At 47.9% G+C, this 18,851-nt stretch overlaps 1 protein-coding gene across 4 annotated transcripts in view; it reads left to right on the plus strand.

The window, feature by feature from the left end:
* Positions 1 to 18,851, plus strand: part of LOC139532881 (arf-GAP with GTPase, ANK repeat and PH domain-containing protein 1-like) — a 147,323-nt gene that overhangs the window by 76,819 nt on the left and 51,653 nt on the right. For 3 of the 4 annotated variants that reach the window (XM_071331028.1, XM_071331029.1, XM_071331031.1), the window contains one exon: positions 1,522 to 1,683. In XM_071331028.1, the coding sequence (XP_071187129.1) occupies positions 1,522 to 1,683 (162 nt within the window). The remainder of the gene's footprint in view (positions 1 to 1,521; positions 1,684 to 18,851) is intronic. The other variant, XM_071331030.1, reaches the window with a different exon arrangement.

Genomic DNA, 18,851 nt, shown 5'->3' on the forward strand with positions numbered 1-18,851 from the left:
TGAATAGTCAGACACATCCCCCAAAATGTAAAAGACATATTTATTTATTTACTAGCAAGCAATGAAAACGTGCATTGAATAAAAGAAAGTCAACACATCAAAGTGCCATAGTCTATAGAGCTGAACACCCCCGCGTCTAGCGTAGTCTATAGAGCTGAACACCCCCGCGTCTAGCATAGTCTATAGAGCTGAACACCCCCGCGTCTAGCGTAGTCTATAGAGCTGAACACCCCCGCGTCTAGCATAGTCTATAGAGCTGAACACCCCCGCGTCTAGCATAGTCTATAGAGCTGAACACCCCCGCGTCTAGCATAGTCTATAGAGCTGAACACCCCCGCGTCTAGCATAGTCTATAGAGCTGAACACCCCCGCGTCTAGCATAGTCTATAGAGCTGAACACCCCCGCGTCTAGCGTAGTCTATAGAGCTGAACACCCCCGCGTCTAGCGTAGTCTATAGAGCTGAACACCCCCGCGTCTAGCGTAGTCTATAGAGCTGAACACCCCCGCGTCTAGCGTAGTCTATAGAGCTGAACACCCCCGCGTCTAGCATAGTCTATAGAGCTGAACACCCCCGCGTCTAGCGTAGTCTATAGAGCTGAACACCCCCGCGTCTAGCGTAGTCTATAGAGCTGAACACCCCCGCGTCTAGCGTAGTCTATAGAGCTGAACACCCCCGCGTCTAGCGTAGTCTATAGAGCTGAACACCCCCGCGTCTAGCGTAGTCTATAGAGCTGAACACCCCCGCGTCTAGCATAGTCTATAGAGCTGAACACCCCCGCGTCTAGCGTAGTCTATAGAGCTGAACACCCCCGCGTCTAGCGTAGTCTATAGAGCTGAACACCCCCGCTTCTAGCGTAGTCTATAGAGCTGAACACCCCCGGGTCTAGCGTAGTCTATAGAGCTGAACACCCCCGCGTCTAGCGTAGTCTATAGAGCTGAACACCCCCGCGTCTAGCGTAGTCTATAGAGCTGAACACCCCCGCGTCTAGCGTAGTCTATAGAGCTGAACACCCCCGCGTCTAGCGTAGTCTATAGAGCTGAACACCCCCGCGTCTAGCGTAGTCTATAGAGCTGAACACCCCCGCGTCTAGCGTAGTCTATAGAGCTGAACACCCCCGCGTCTAGCGTAGTCTATAGAGCTGAACACCCCCGCGTCTAGCGTAGTCTATAGAGCTGAACACCCCCGCGTCTAGCGTAGTCTATAGAGCTGAACACCCCCGCGTCTAGCGTAGTCTATAGAGCTGAACACCCCCGCGTCTAGCGTAGTCTATAGAGCTGAACACCCCCGCGTCTAGCGTAGTCTATAGAGCTGAACACCCCCGCGTCTAGCATAGCATTTTCATGACAGTCTTCATCCATAACCGTCAGTTACACGGTTATTCAATGACCTTCACAGCCCTAGTTGCTGTTTACTCTTGCGTACTCAACATATTTTCAAAAGTATTTCTGGTCCTTCATTGCTTCCATCTTCTTGTTGTCGAGAAGCAGTATTATCTAACGGTCTGTCTCTTTCCCTGTAGACACGGGTCTGGGAGAGTCTGTGTGCTCCAGCCCCTCCATCTCCAACACCACCAGCCCTAAGATGGACCCGCCCCCCTCGCCGCACGCCAACCGCAAGAAGCACCGGCGGAAGAAGAGCACCAGCAACTTCAAAGCCGACGGCCTCTCTGGTACTGCGGAAGGTAACGCCATCTCCCCTCCCCTCTCCGTTTTCCAGCCCTGGTCCGCTCGCTAAAACGCTCCCCCTAGCTAACGAACACCTAGGCTATACACTAACTGGGTCCTAGGTGCTAAGCTGCTCTGCTATTGAATGAATGCGTCTGGAAAAGAATGGAGCAACAAACCTAGGAAGTACAAAACTATGATTAACCTATTGATTTTCGATAACTAATGATTGTCAACGATGGCTTAATATCTGACTTGTCTTACCCTTTAGCTGTCTTGGACCAGGTAACTCTTTTAAAGAGATTTTATTCCAATGATATTAAACCAGATAAATAAATGGTACATTAAATTAATGAAACAAGGCATTTGAATATGATAAGGCACCGTATGTTGCCGTAGGAACAGGTATGGGAAACGCAGCCATGTCTTCCCACGAGCCCCCTGACATTACTCTGCTTGTGGAAGGGGGTTCTCCATTCTTTTCTCTCATCCCTCCATTCCTCCTCTCTTTCTTTCTGTCTGTCAGTCAGATGTGTGTTTTCAGCACTGCTAATAGTAAACATGACATAGTACTCTGTCACAATGAATGGTACTGAATGGATTGCTCTTAAACACACACGTTTACTTGTGGATACACAGGTTTATAGGCTCAAATACACTGTCTTGGGGTATCAAACACACTGATGCATCCTCACTCATGCGCACATACACACACACACACACACACACACACACACACACACAAAATGTCACCCACCATTGTGAATGGGAGGGGAACAGATGCAGAGTTGGTAGCAGATGTGTGATGTAATGTGTAGCACTTCCATCAGAGGGAATCACGTGGCTGACAAGACAAGTGCCTGTCTTCTGTCCCTGTCTGGGGTCACTCCATCTCCTCTCCTGCCTGCTTGGCTGGCTGGCTGGCTGGCTGGCTGGCTGGCTGGCTGGGACTGGGAGGAATACTGGAGCAGATAGACATTACTGGGAATGGGACATTATAATGTAGGGGGCTGAATGTGTAATATATTTCACCTAGCTTGCAAACAGGCTATTTTGAATGTAGGAAATGTATTAATTGAAATTACTATGAGTGCTGCTCATGTGTGTTTATCTGAGGTGAGTGTCCTGACACCGTTGGAAATCATTGTAGCACCCAGCGTGCTTTATGAAACTACCAAAGGCGTCCAGCGACTGGTTCATATCTTCACTCTTGAAACTGCTTTAATATTTGTCCAATCTCCTTCATAGTTAGAATGGGACTGGCAGTAGTAGCAGTAGTTTTTTGTATTTAATATTTTCACAATCGTTTCCTATGACCGTAAAAGAGCTTCTGGACATCAGAACAGCTATCGCTAACCTTGATTTGGACGAGGTGAAACTTATATTGATCATCCCGGACCAGGCACCAAAGCCCAGACACGAAGGAGGAGGAGACAGGCGCTGTAGAGGCCGGCGTGCAGGATACATGACGAGACTATATCGGAGAGTGGATAAACCACCTCTACCCGCTGTGCTATTGGCGAACGTGCAATCACTGGAGAATAAACTGGATGAGCGCCGTTCGAGACTATCCTGTCAACCTGATCTGAAGAACTGTAATATCCTATGTTTCTCTGAGTCGTGGCTGAACAAGGACATGGTAAATATAAATCAAGGTTGTTTTTCTATACAGCGGCAGAACAGAGCAGTGGCATCAGGGAAGCTCAGGGGAGGTGGTGTCTCTTATCAACAGCTGGTGCGCAATCTCTAATATTAAGGAAGTCTCGAGGTTCTGCTCGCCTGAGTTAGAATACCACATGATAAGCTGTAGACCATACTATTTACCAAGAGAGTTTTCATCAAACGAGCTAAATACCTTCTATGCTCACTTCGAGGCAAGCAACACTAAACCATGAGTGCACCAGCTGTTCCGGATGACTGTGTGACCACGCTCTCCGTAATTGAAGTAACACCTTTAAACTAGGGATGGATGAATATCGGCCGATATTAGCTAGAAATACCAACATCGGCATCGGTCCGATTTCTAGTTTAACGCTGATGTGCAAAACGGGTGTCAACGCTGACGTGCATACCTATATAACATTGGTATATGACGTAATGACGCAACAAAAAATACAGTGCTACACAGAGCAAAAGCAGAAAAATACTAAGTGTACACTTCCAACAACTAAACAAGTTCAAGTCGAGCAGTCATTTGAAAGAGTAAGAACATTTCAGCGAGACAACTCAAAAGGCGAAATCCATTAACGCCAAGATAATGGAATTCATTGCCCTTGACAATCAACCATTCTTTGTCGTGGGTGATGTTGGCTTTCGCCCACTGGTCGAGCACCTCAAACCCCGGTAGGCGCTATTTTTCAGATGTTGCCCTACCGTAGTTACACAGTATTGTTGAAATCAACATCCATGAGCTACTTGCTATGGAGCTACTTGCTATGTACTGCTATTAGCTTCACGACTGACATTTGGACCAGCGATGTCAGCCCCATGAGCATGCTGAGTCTGACAGCACAGTGCGTCAACGAGGATTTCGTACTGAGGAAAGTCGTATTTCATGCTCATGAATGTGCTGGTTGTCATACCGCTGCTGCCGTTTCAATGGCATTTGAGAACATGTTTGAAACTTGGAAACATGAACACATGAACTCCTAGCTCCATTCGAACAACTGACTGGAGAAATAAGCTCATCAACTGCGTCTGCAGCAGACGTGATACCCTCTGTCATGGCATTGAAACGGCTGCTCAACAAAACTGCCAACATAGACCGTGGGGTTAAAACTTGCAAAAGTACTCTACAAGAGGCTGTCAACTCGCGATTCGGTGGCATTTTCTCGGAGCCTCTACTGTGTTGCCACCATGCTCGATGCTAGGTACAAGGACCGCTACTTCGATGCAGACAAGAATTAGGATTTACCTGAAATGTTAGACACAGCTGGACAAGATAGAAACGGACACAGTGACAGTGCGCACCGAGGAAGAGAGGCCACGGACAGACAGAGCTGAAACTTCACTGCTTGACATATATGATGAAATCCTGTTGAGACTGAAACGACTGAACAAGTGAACAACAAAATAGGTTTTGATTATGTTTTACTGGTAATGGGGACATACGTAAATGCCAACAAAATAACTTTTTGGCCAGTGTGTGTTTCAACTATTTAACTGTGCTAGAATGCTTAAAAGTCCGCAAAAAAATTTAAGTATAGTTTTGTTTTGGCAAGGAAAATAGCAGATATCGGTATTGTTTGGTTTTGACAAGGAAAATATCAGATATCGGTTTTGTTTTGGCAAGGAAAATATCAGATATCGGTATTGGCCAAAAATGTCATATCGGTGCATCCCTACTTTAAACAGGTTAGCATTCACAAGGCCGCAGGTTCAGGTGGATTACCAGGACAGGTACTCGGAGCATTCACAAGGCCGCAGGGTCAGGTGGATTACCAGGACAGGTACTCGGAGCATTCGCAGGGTCAGGTGGATTACCAGGACAGGTACTCAGAGCATTCGCTGACCATCTGGCAAGTGTCTAAACTTACCTTCATGTTTCAAGCAGGCCACCATAGTCCTTGTACTCAAGAACACCAAGGTAACCAGTCTAAATGACTATTGCCCTGTAGCATTCACATCTGTAGCCATGATATGCGCTGAAAGGCTGGTCATGGCTCACATCAAACCATCATCCCAGACACCATGAACCCATTCCAATTTGCATACCGCCCCAACAGATCCAGAGATAATGCAATTTCTATTACACTCCACACTGTCCTTTCTCACCTGGACAAAAGGAACACCTACGTGAGAATGCTATTCATTGACTACAGCTCAGCGTTCAACACCATAGTCCACTCCAAGCTCATCACTATGCTAAGGACCCAAACACCTCCCTCTGCAACTGGATCCTGGATTTCCTGACGGGCTTGACGAGCTTGAAGTTCCTTGTGTCCACATCACTATGGAATTATCATGGTCCATGAAGAGAGCACAACAACGCCTCTTCCCCCTCAGGAGGCTGAAAAGATTCTGCATAGGCCCTCAGATCCTCAAAAGGTTCTACAAGCTGCACCATTGAGAGCATCTTGACTGGCTGCATCACCTCTTGATATGGCAACTGCTTGGCATCCGGCAAGCGGTACCGATGCACCAAGTCTGGATCCAACAGGACCCTGAACAGCTTCTACCCCCAAGCCATAAGATGGCTAAATATTTAATCTGGGTAGCTATTGGTTAACTATTTAACTATCTGCATTGACCAATTTTATACAAACTCTTTTGACTCATCATACGCTGCTGTTACAGTTTATATCATCCTGTTGTCTAGTCACTTTCTCTACCTATATATACATATCTACCTCAATTACCTCGTACCCCTGCACATTGACTCCCTACTGGTACCCTGTGTATATAACCAAGTTATCATTGGCTCGGTACTGGTACCCTGTGTATATAGCCAAGTAATCGTTACTCATTGTGGATGAATTCCTTGTGTTACACACTTTATTCAAAAAATGTTTTAGGTGGAGCATGCTTCCTTCACACCCCCAACCCAGCACACTTTTCCCGAAGGCCGAACATTGTGAGACGCTCCCCCAGCCAGCCGGCCTCTGTGCAGCCCCTTCGCCCCATTCGTCAGCGGGGCACTTAAGTGAAATATTATAAATAATCCACCGTATTGAAATCTTTTATCAGCTGTGGCACTTTCATTATTCAATAAGCGATTAGTAACAGTCTCCCAATTTAGCCATTAAGCACCACGCGACAGCGTGGGGCCTCTCTACGCCTGTCACACCACCACCCAGATGAAGTATCAGCCTGTCACACACACCCGTTATTCATGAGGTGAGGGGCCGTGGCGCGCCGCCCTCTGCTCCACACTGGTCCGTCGGCACCCTCACCGCTCCTTCTCCTTTAGACCAGGTAGGGCCACCGTGAGGTTATACGTCACTCTGACTATCTCTCCATGTCTCTCTCTTTCCTCCATGTCTCTCTCTTTCCTATCTCCATCTCTCTCTCTCCATGTCTCTCTCTCTCTCTCTCTCTCTCCATGTCTCTCTCCTCTCTCCATATCTCTCCTCTCTCCATGTCTCTCTCCTTGGTGTCTCTCTCCCTCTCATCTCTCTCTCCTCCATGTCTCTCTCTCATCTCTCCTTCATCTCACCATGTCTCTTTCCTCTCGCTCTCTCTCTCCTCTTTCCATGTCTCTCTCTCGTCTCTCCTTGTCTCTCTTTCGTCTCTCCTGGTCTCTTTCCTCTCTCGTCTCTCCTTCTCTCCATGTCTCTCTTTCCTCTCTCTCTCTCTTTCATCTATCTGGTCTCCATCTCCATGTCGCTCTCTGTTTTCTATTTCTCTTTTCTTCTGTTTTCTTTCTCCTTCAGATGTTAGTAAATTTACATAAAAAAATCTACAATTGTGTTAATTGTCTGATATTACATTATACTCACCCTGCTTTCCGTGTGTGCATGTGCATGCACACTCGTGTGTGTGTGTGTGTGTGAACTGAAAGGGATACTTCAGGATGGGATACTGAAAGGGATACTTCAGTTAACGCAATGCCTGGAAGTCTATGGTATCTACTAGCATGCTAGCGGTTACCATAGACTTCCAGTCATTGTGCTAACGCTAGTTAGCAACGTCCTTCAAACTGCACGCAGGCACCTAAAAATGGTATCCACGACTTCATTGGACTCTGGGGAAGTAGATAAAGGGCTTCATTGCCAACATCCTGAAGTATCCATTTAAGGTTGTGAGGAAACAGCAGGATTCCTATATGGCTAAAACAGGGAATCCTTTTATTTCTAATGAAAAGCTACTTGCTCCCTCCATCTTTTCTCCCTCCCCCCGTCTCTTCTCCCTCTCTCCCTTCCTCCCTCCCTCTCTTCTCCCTCTCTACCTAAAACAAAGACGCCACTCATCCTCTTCCTTTCTTCCTGCCACCCCCCCCCCTCCCCCCACATGCTTGACGCGTGGAGACCCCCTAATCTCTACCCCTCCATCCCTCTCCTCCCCCCTTTCCTCTCTTTCACAGCCACCTGCATCAGGTGTATCACTCCTTCCCTGTGTGCTCCGTCGATCACAGCCCCACAATTAACTGCCTCTCTGTAAGAGCACCTCGTTAGTTCGTTACCTAGCACCCCCTGGTTACATACACTACAGCGCGGGTTCCGGCTCCTCGCTGCGCGGGACCTTTGAAAGGTGATCTGACCGCGAGCCTGCTGGAGATACCAAAGTTGTCCCTCAGATTCAAGACTGGGGACATGAAAGCCTCCCTGTGGCCCGCCTCAGATGGGAGACAGGGATCATGAAAGCGCCCCTTTGGCCCCTTTGAGATGGGAGGTGGAGATGGGGCCTCACACAGCGCAGCAGACCAGCTGCAGGTCCCTCCCTCCTGGAGTGAGAAAGAGGCATTCCTGGAGAGGAGATGGATGTTAGTCAGTCAGGACAAAACGCTCTCTATGATCTGGTATGCGATCAAAGGATCAGGTGATTAGATAGCAGACTGTGTGATTGGGGGATTCATTCCACACAGGTCGTTAAAGAGAGCAGAAGTGGGTGTGGTCTGGGTTGTGACTGAAGCATCTTGATGCATCTATCATTTAGCCCTTAGAGGGTAGGTGGGTCTGCTGAAACGCTTTGGCCATTTCCCTAAAATGGAAGATAATTAAGGTCACTTTGTAGCCATAGAGGTACAGCAGGTGTGACACTAAAGGTCAACTTGTTAAAGGTCCCAGGTGGTCTTTCCCATGCAGAAGACCATCATTCGTTGGATGTACAAAGGACACGAAGTACAAAGGACCCAAATATTTTAGACGTCAAACACACACACACACACACACACACACACACTGCAGTGTGTGGGTGCAGATATAAATTACTTGAACATATATTGGGGTATTTCTTTGTGATTGCTCCAGATTCCTGTGTGGGAAAATAGCGCCTTGAAGGACAATAAGGCCGAGGCTCGTACAAGCAGTCTAACATTTAAACCTCACACACCCATTACCGGAATGTTCCCTTTTCCTGTGCTGTTGTGGGGGACCGGTAAATACATGTACTTTCTCTTCTGATATCGTTGTGTAGCAAATGTTCTTCGTAGCCTCGGGGGATGTTGGGAAAATAACAGTAGCGTCGGGGGGGGGGGGGGGGGGGCTGTGAGGGTTCAGGGGCGAGACGCGAGGGGGAATAAGTGTGTATTTAGAGTGGAGTATGTACCTCATTATAGAAGGTGAAAGCAGAGGTCACATAGTCTAGGACCTGAACACCTTCAGTGGGAGAGAGGAACATTTTACCCCTCTGCCCCCCTCTGATAACCTTTTCTTAGCTTGGATTTGTTTTACATCTATTTTTTAAACCAGTTCTATTTGACTTGTTCTGTATATTTTTTGAGTTTCCATTCTGTGCACATGCCACTGCCAGGTTGTCATGGTAAATTAGAAGTCTCTGTGAATGATGTTAAGGCAGTACTGTTCAGCTTCAGCTGTTCCTGTGTTGCTTCTACTGCTGACTTGTGATTTGTCACTGCAACTCACCTTAGCCCCTCCCACACAAGTCCATGCCCAGCCCATGACTCCTCCTCTAGTGTTGCTGGTTGATTACACCTGACTCCTCCTCTAGTGTTGCTGGTTGATTACACCTGACTCCTCCTCTAGTGTTGCTGGTTGATTACACCTGACTCCTCTAGTGTTGCTGGTTGATTACAGCTGACTCCTCTAGTGTTGCTGGTTGATTACACCTGACTCCTCCTCTAGTGTTGCTGGTTGATTACACCTGACTCCTCCTCTAGTGTTGCTGGTTGATTACAGCTGACTCCTCTAGTGTTGCTGGTTGATTACACCTGACTCCTCCTCTAGTGTTGCTGGTTGATTACACCTGACTCCTCCTCTAGTGCTGCTGGTTGATTACAGCTGACTCCTCCTCTAGTGTTGCTGGTTGATTACAGCTGACTCCTCCTCTAGTGTTGCTGGTTGATTACACCTGACTCCTCCTCTAGTGCTGCTGGTTGATTACACCTGACTCCTCCCCCTCTAGTGCTGCTGGTTGATTACACCTGACTCCTCTCCCTCTAGTGCTGCTGGTTGATTACAGCTGACTCCTCCTCTAGTGCTGCTGGTTGATTACAGCTGACTCCTCCTCTAGTGTTGCTGGTTGATTACACCTGACTCCTCCTCTAGTGCTGCTGGTTGATTACACCTGACTCCTCCCCCTCTAGTGCTGCTGGTTGATTACACCTGACTCCTCTCCCTCTAGTGCTGCTGGTTGATTACAGCTGACTCCTCCTCTAGTGCTGCTGGTTGATTACAGCTGACTCCTCCCCCTCTAGTGCTGCTGGTTGATTACAGCTGACTCCTCCCCCTCTAGTGCTGCTGGTTGATTACACCTGACTCCTCCCCCTCTAGTGCTGCTGGTTGATTACACCTGACTCCTTCCCCCTCTAGTGCTGCTGGTTGATTACACCTGACTCCTTCCCCCTCTAGTGCTGCTGGTTGACTACACCTGACTCCTCCCCCTCTAGTGCTGCTGGTTGTTAACCCACCATGATGGAGAGAGTATCAGCAACTGGGAAGGTAACTAACTAACTGACTGGTTAACCCACCATGATGGAGAGAGTATCAGCAACTGGGAAGGTAACTAACTAACTGACTGGTTAACCCACCATGATGGAGAGAGTAACAGTAACTGGGAAGGTAACTAACTAACTGACTGGTTAACCCACCATGATGGAGAGAGTATCAGCAATTGGGAAGGTAACTAACTAACTGACTGGTTAACCCACCATGACGGAGAGAGTATCAGCAACTGGGAAGGTAACTAACTAACTGACTGGTTAACCCACCATGATGGAGAGAGTATCAGTAACTGGGAAGGTAACTAACTAACTGACTGGTTAACCCACCATGACGGAGAGAGTATCAGCAACTGGGAAGGTAACTAACTAACTGACTGGTTAACCCACCATGATGGAGAGAGTAACAGTAACTGGGAAGGTAACTAACTAACTGACTGGTTAACCCACCATGATGGAGAGAGTAACAGCAACTGGGAAGGTAACTAACTAACTGACTGGTTAACCCACCATGATGGAGAGAGTAACAGCAACTGGGAAGGTAACTAACTAACTGACTGGTTAACCCACCATGATGGAGAGAGTATCAGCAATTGGGAAGGTAACTAACTAACTGACTGGTTAACCCACCATGACGGAGAGAGTATCAGCAACTGGGAAGGTAACTAACTAACTGACTGGTTAACCCACCATGATGGAGAGAGTATCAGTAACTGGGAAGGTAACTAACTAACTGACTGGTTAACCCACCATGATGGAGAGAGTATCAGCAACTGGGAAGGTAACTAACTAACTGACTGGTTAACCCACCATGATGGAGAGAGTAACAGTAACTGGGAAGGTAACTAACTAACTGACTGGTTAACCCACCATGATGGAGAGAGTAACAGCAACTGGGAAGGTAACTAACTAACTGACTGGTTAACCCACCATGATGGAGAGAGTAACAGCAACTGGGAAGGTAACTAACTAACTGACTGGTTAACCCACCATGATGGAGAGAGTATCAGCAATTGGGAAGGTAACTAACTAACTGACTGGTTAACCCACCATGACGGAGAGAGTATCAGCAACTGGGAAGGTAACTAACTAACTGACTGGTTAACCCACCATGATGGAGAGAGTAACAGCAACTGGGAAGGTAACTAACTAACTGACTGGTTAACCCACCATGATGGAGAGAGTAACAGCAACTGGGAAGGTAACTAACTAACTGACTGGTTAACCCACCATGATGGAGAGAGTAACAGTAACTGGGAAAGTAACTAACTAACTGACTGGTTAACCCACCGCTATGGAGAGAGTATCAGCAACTGGGAAGGTAACTAACTAACTGACTGGTTAACCCACCATGATGGAGAGAGTAACAGCAACTGGGAAGGTAACTAACTAACTGACTTGTTAACCCACCATGATGGAGAGAGTAACAGTAACTGGGAAGGTAACTAACTAACTGACTGGTTAACCCACCATGATGGAGAGAGTATCAGTAACTGGGAAGGTAACTAACTAACTGACTGGTTAACCCACCATGATGGAGAGAGTAACAGTAACTGGGAAGGTAACTAACTAACTGACTGGTTAACCCACCATGATGGAGAGAGTAACTGGGAAGGTAACTAACTAACTGACTGGTTAACCCACGATGATGGAGATAATTCACACACCCAAGATGGCAGTCTTCCACTCCACAATGTCCAGCTGTCTCCATCTTTGCCCTTTGACCTGTCTCAGTGGACATGTTTGCGCCTCATGTCCATGTGTACTTTCCTCCTTCCCTCCCGTCCCCCTCTCACTGCCAAGACACTTTAGTCACACAGAGCATCCTGGAGCATGCGCTCTCTCTGGTGTCATCGACGGCACGGTGTGTGTGTGTGTGTGTGGTGCCTTGTGACTTTCCCCCCTGTGCTTCAGCAGTCTCCAACTTAACTCGTGGCTCATGGTTTTTACTGTATGTGATGGACAGCAACAGGCATCATAATCAACAGCAGGAAGAGTTCCCTATATTCCATTGGCCAACCCCCCCCCCCCTTTTATATTATGTACTTGTTCAATAAGAAATAAATATTTATTTATTGAGACGTGAACAATTGCTTCACTTTTTTCCAGGTTATTAATGCTGTAAAATGGTGGTAATACTACAGGGAGTAATGACCTGTTTCACCAAGCAATACTGTGTGCACTGACATTTAAGGCTTTTAATTTCTGTTTCCTGAGCCTCACCCCTCCTTCCCCCTCTCCTTTTCCCAGACGCATCCTCCCCCCTCATTGCAGACCCACCCCAACCCCACATACACCCTCTCTCTCTTGGGTTACTCTTGCAGGGCCTGGGCCTAAGCCCTGGTCCATCCACATGTTTTTAGTGCTGCCTTTCCTCTGTACTGCCTGGAATTGGTGAAGGGTCTATATCATATTTGGGTGTGTATTGTTGTGCTGTTAAAGATTGGCCATGTCAGAGTTCACAAATTGCCCCGACGACAGCACCACTCTCTCTCTTTGCTCTCTCTCTCGCTCTCCCCTGTAGCTCAGAGCAGTGGTGTGATTACTACGAGTGGCGGGGCGACGGAGTGTGTGAGTGTGTGTCCCTGCGTGTGTGCCTGAAAGAGTATATAAAATAAAGGCCGATGTGTATTATACATCAGTGTGTGTGTGTGAGTGCCATTTCCCTTTGAGATATCTCAGGTTAACAGATATCTTATGTTGTGATACACATATCAAATCTAACCAAGGGCCTTCTCACACTGCCGGACAGGTTTCAATTCAGACTGCGCTATATCAGAGACGTATAGGAGACAGACAGACAGACACAGGCTGTGGTATATGTAATCCAAGATGGCGTAGCAGTCGGATGTGTCTTTGTCCTGTCTTGTCCCGTGTAAATAGTATTCGTATTTTTCGTATACATTTCGTATTTATTTTAATTTCACTTTCCATCTAGGAACTGAATATACATTCCTACATTCCGCCTCACCCAATGTGGTACGGACCTGCTATTTTTTATATACTTTAGAACCGTAACCACAATCAGAAGCTAGCCAGATAACTAGCTACTAGCTAGTAGTCAGTTAGCCACTGCCGCGGTCTTCGCCCTTAACTCGGACACAGCCAGCTTCAATACCGGGCCGATACCTGCCAGTCTGCAAGCGCGATATCAACCCAGAGCATATAGGACTGCTTTTTCTCTACCACATCACCGGATTCCTGACGCAAGCTCTGGACAATTACACCGTATTATCACAGCTAGCTAGCTGCAACCGAGTGGCTACTACTGGCTAACACCTCTGTCCCGAAGCAAGCACCAGTTAGCCTTGAGCTAGCCTCGAGCTAGGCCCATCTGCCGGCTAGCTGCAGCGCGATATCAACCCAGAGCATATAGGAATGCTTTTTCTCTACCACATCACCGGATTCCTGACGCAAGCTCTGGACAATTACACCGTATCATCACAGCTAGCTAGCTGCAACCGAGTGGCTACTACTGGCTAACACCTCTGTCCCGAAGCAAGCACCAGTTAGCCTTGAGCTAGCCTCGAGCTAGGCCCATCTGCCGGCTAGCTGCAAGCGCGATATCAACCCAGAGCATATAGGACTGCTTTTTCTCTACCACATCACCGGATTCCTGACGCAAGCTCTGGACAATTACACCGTATCATCACAGCTAGCTAGCTGCAACCGAGTGGCTACTACTGGCTAACACCTCTGTCCCGAAGCAAGCACCAGTTAGCCTTGAGCTAGCCTCGAGCTAGGCCCATCTGCCGGCTAGCTGAAGAGCTAGTGCCACTGCCACGAAGCTAGCACCAGTTAGCAAACACTATTCTACAATTCACAACCTCTCTTTCGCCATCGCCATCTGGCTTGGATTCTCTGTCGACACAACCACGTCTGAGCAGACCCCCTCCGTCTGAGCAGACCACCCCCCGGGCTACTAACTTTACACGCCGCGTGCTAGCTTAGTGGAGGCCTCCTCTGCTCCATCTACGGCTGCCCCCTGGACACTATGATCACTTGGCTACATAGCTGATGCATGCTTGACTGTCCATTAATTCACGGTACTCCATTCTGTTTATTTGTGTCTTATCTGTCGGCTCTGTGCTTTAACTCAGGATCTGTGTGTAGTTAATCCGACCCTCTCTGCCTAGTCATCGCCATTTTTACCTGTTGTTGCTGTGTCAGACTAGCACCCTGTTATTGCTGCTGTTATCTTACCTGTTGTTTTAGCTAGCTCTCCCAATCAAGACCTGCAATCACTTTATGCCTTATTGTATGTCTCTCTCAAATATCAATATGCCTTGCATACTGTTGTTCAGGCTAGTTTTCATTGTCATTGTTTTGGTTTGCAATGGACCCTGTAGTTCCACTCTCCGTACCTCTGATACCCCCTTTGTCCCACCCCCAACACATGCGGTGACCTCACCCATTGAGACCAGCATGTCCAGAGATACAACCTCTCTTATCATCACCCAGTGCCTGGGCTTGCCTCCGCTGTACCCGCGCCCCTCCATACCCCTGTCTGCACATTATGCCCAGAATCTATTCTACCACGCCCATAAATCTGCTCCTTTTATTCTTTGTCCCCAACGCTCTAGGCGACCAGTTTTGATAGCCTTTAGCCGCACCCTCATCCTACTACTCCTCTGTTCCTCGGGTGATGTGGAGGTAAACCCAGGCCCTGCATGTCCCCAGTCACCCTCATTTGTTGACTTCTGCGATCGAAAAAGCCTTGGCCTCATGCATGTCAACATCAGAAGCCTCCTCCCTAAGTTTGCCTTACTCACCGCTTTAGCACACTCTGCCAATCCTGATGTCCTTGCCGTGTCCGAATCCTGGCTTAGGAAGGCCACCAAAAATTCTGAGATTTCCATACCCAACTATAACACTTTCCGTCAAGATAGAACTGCCAAAGGGGGAGGAGTTGCAATCTACTGCAGAGATAGCCTGCAAAGTTCTGTCATACTTTCCAGGTCTATGCCCAAACAGTTCGAACTTCTAATTTTAAAAATTAATCTCTCCAGAAATAAGTCTCTCACTGTTGCCGCCTGCTACCGACCCCCCTCAGCTCCCAGCTGTGCCCTGAACACCATCTGTGAATTGATCGCTCCCCATCTAGCTTCCGAGTTTGTTCTGTTAGGTGACCTAAACTGGGATATGCTTAACACCCCGGCAGTCCTACAATCTACCACATCACCGGATTCCTGAACCAATACACGCAGTCAGTCAGGAAAGCAAAGGCCAGCTTTTTCAAGCAGAAATTCGCATCCTGTAGCTCTAACTCCAAAAAGTTCTGGGATACTGTAAAGTCCATGGAGAACAAGAGCACCTCCTCCCAGCTGCCCACTGCACTGAGGCTAGGTAACACGGTCACCACCGATAAATCCGTGATAATCGAAGACTTCAACAAGCATTTCTCAATGGCTGGCCATGCCTTCTTCCTGGCGACTCCAACCTTGGCCAACAGCCCCGCCCCCCCCGCTGCTACTCGCCCAAGCCTCCCCAGCTTCTCCTTTACCCAAATCCAGATAGCAGATGTTCTGAAAGAGCTGGAAAACCTGGACCCATACAAATCAGCTGGGCTTGACAATCTGGACCCCCTATTTCTGAAACTGTCCGCCGCCATTGTCGCACCCCCTATTACCAGCCTGTTCAACCTCTCCTTCGTATCATCTGAGATCCCCAAGGATTGGAAAGCTGCCGCGGTCATCCCCCTCTTCAAAGGGGGAGACACCCTGGACCCAAACTGTTACAGACCTATATCCATCCTGCCCTGCCTATCTAAGGTCTTCGAAAGCCAAGTCAACAAACAGATCACTGACCATCTCGAATCCCACCGTACCTTCTCCGCTGTGCAATCCGGTTTCCGAGCCGGTCACGGGTGCACCTCAGCCACGCTCAAGGTACTAAACGACATCATAACCGCCATCGATAAAAGACATTACTGTGCAGCCGTCTTCATCGACCTGGCCAAGGCTTTCGACTCTGTCAATCACCATATTCTTATCGGCAGACTCAGTAGCCTCGGTTTTTCTAATGACTGCCTTGCCTGGTTCACCAACTACTTTGCAGACAGAGTTCAGTGTGTCAAATCGGAGGGCATGTTGTCCGGTCCTCTGGCAGTCTCTATGGGGGTACCACAGGGTTCAATTCTCGGGCCGACTCTTTTCTCTGTATACATCAATGATGTTGCTCTTGCTGCGGGCGATTCCCTGATCCACCTCTACGCAGACGACACCATTCTATATACTTCCGGCCCTTCCTTGGACACTGTGCTATCTAACCTCCAAACGAGCTTCAATGCCATACAACACTCCTTCCGTGGCCTCCAACTGCTCTTAAACGCTAGTAAAACCAAATGCATGCTTTTCAACCGTTCGCTGCCTGCACCCGCACGCCCGACTAGCATCACCACCCTGGACGGTTCCGACCTAGAATATGTGGACATCTATAAGTACCTAGGTGTCTGGCTAGACTGCAAACTCTCCTTCCAGACTCATATCAAACATCTCCAATCCAAAATCAAATCAAGAATCGGCTTTCTATTCCGCAACAAAGCCTCCTTCACTCACGCCGCCAAACTTACCCTAGTAAAACTGACTATCCTGCCGATCCTCGACTTCGGCGATGTCATCTACAAAATAGCTTCCAACACTCTACTCAGCAAACTGGATGCAGTTTATCACAGTGCCATTCGTTTTGTTACTAAAGCACCTTATACGACCCACCACTGCGACCTGTATGCCCTAGTCGGCTGGCCCTCGCTACATGTTCGTCGTCAGACCCACTGGCTCCAGGTCATCTACAAGGCTATGCTAGGTAAAGTGCCGCCTTATCTCAGTTCACTGGTCACGATGGCTACACCCACCCGCAGCACGCGCTCCAGCAGGTGTATCTCACTGATCATCCCTAAAGCTAAAACCTCATTTGGACGCCTTTCGTTCCAGTTCTCTGCTGCCTGCGACTGGAACGAATTGCAAAAATCTCTGAAGTTGGAGACTTTTATCTCCCTCAACAACTTTAAAAATCTGCTATCCGAGCAGCTAACCGATCGCTGCAGCTGTACATAGTCCATCTGTAAACTACCCACCCAATTTACCTACCTCACCCCCCATACTGCTTTTATTTATTTACTTTTCTGCTCTTTTGCACACCAGTACCAGTATCTCTTCTTGCACATGATCATCTGATGATTTATCACTCCAGTGTTAATCTGCTAAATTGTAATTATTCGATTTATTGCCTACCTCATGCCTTTTGCACACATTGTATATAGATTCTCTTTTTTCTACCATGTTATTGACTTGTTTATTGTTTACTCCATGTGTAACTCTGTGTTGTCTGTTCACACTGCTATGCTTTATCTTGGCCAGGTCGCAGTTGCAAATGAGAACTTGTTCTCAACTAGCCTACCTGGTTAAATAAAGGTGAAATAAAAATAAATAAAATAAATATCAGAGATGTATAGGAGACAGACAGGATGTGGTATATCAGGGCAGTATAGGAGAGAGACAGGATGTGGTATATCAGGGCAGTGTAAGAGACAGACAGGATGTGGTATATCAGGGCAGTGTAGGAGAGAGACAGGATGTGGTATATCAGGGCAGTGTAGGAGAGAGACAGGATGTGGTATATCAGGGCAGTGTAGGAGACAGACAGACAGGATGTGGTATATCAGGGCAGTGTAGGAGAGAGACAGGATGTGGTATATCAGGGCAGTATAGGAGAGAGACAGGCTATGGTATATCAGGGCAGTGTAGCAGACAGACAGACAGACAGGATGTGCTATATCAGTACAGTGTAGGAGACAGACAGACAGACAGGATGTGGTATATCAGGGCAGTGTAGGAGAGAGACAGGATGTGGTATATCAGGGCAGTGTAGGAGAGAGACAGGATGTGGTATATCAGGGCAGTGTAGGAGACAGACAGACAGGATGTGGTATATCAGGGCAGTGTAGGAGAGAGACAGGATGTGGTATATCAGGGCAGTATAGGAGAGAGACAGGCTATGGTATATCAGGGCAGTGTAGCAGACAGACAGACAGACAGACAGACAGGATGTGCTATATCAGTACAGTGTAGGAGACAGACAGACAGACAGGATGTGGTATATCAGGGCAGTGTAGGAGAGAGACAGGCTGTGGTATATCAGGGTAGTGTAGGAGAGAGAGAGACAGGCTGTGGTATATCAGGGCAGTGTAGGAGAGAGACAGGCTGTGGTATATCAGGAGACAGGCTGAGGCAGCCTGTCATGACTCATGACTCAGTGGGCCTCCCAGTAATGGCCACCTCATTTCAGGGTTTGCAGAGGAAAATTGGGGGTGGGAGTGTTAGAAAGGGGGGGGTTACACAATTGCACAGCCTAATGCCCTTTCATTTTTATTTTGAAATTCATTAATCGACTTGAGAATGAGGAGGGGGAGGAGCGATGGGGGTTGGAACAGTATTAATTTATGCCTCGGCTAGCTGGGCTCGGCTTTCTGCATTGTTGGTTTCCATAATTGTCAAACAACCACCCCCTCTCTCCCCCTCTGCAGAGAAAAGCAGGAACATTTAATTATGATGAGAACATTGTTCCTGACCCCACAGGGCTTGTCAGCGTTTGAGGGGTGGGGCCCAATCTAGGACGAGACGACATCAC

This window comes from Salvelinus alpinus, chromosome 10 (assembly GCF_045679555.1).
Source record: "Salvelinus alpinus chromosome 10, SLU_Salpinus.1, whole genome shotgun sequence".
Taxonomy (NCBI): domain Eukaryota; kingdom Metazoa; phylum Chordata; class Actinopteri; order Salmoniformes; family Salmonidae; genus Salvelinus; species Salvelinus alpinus.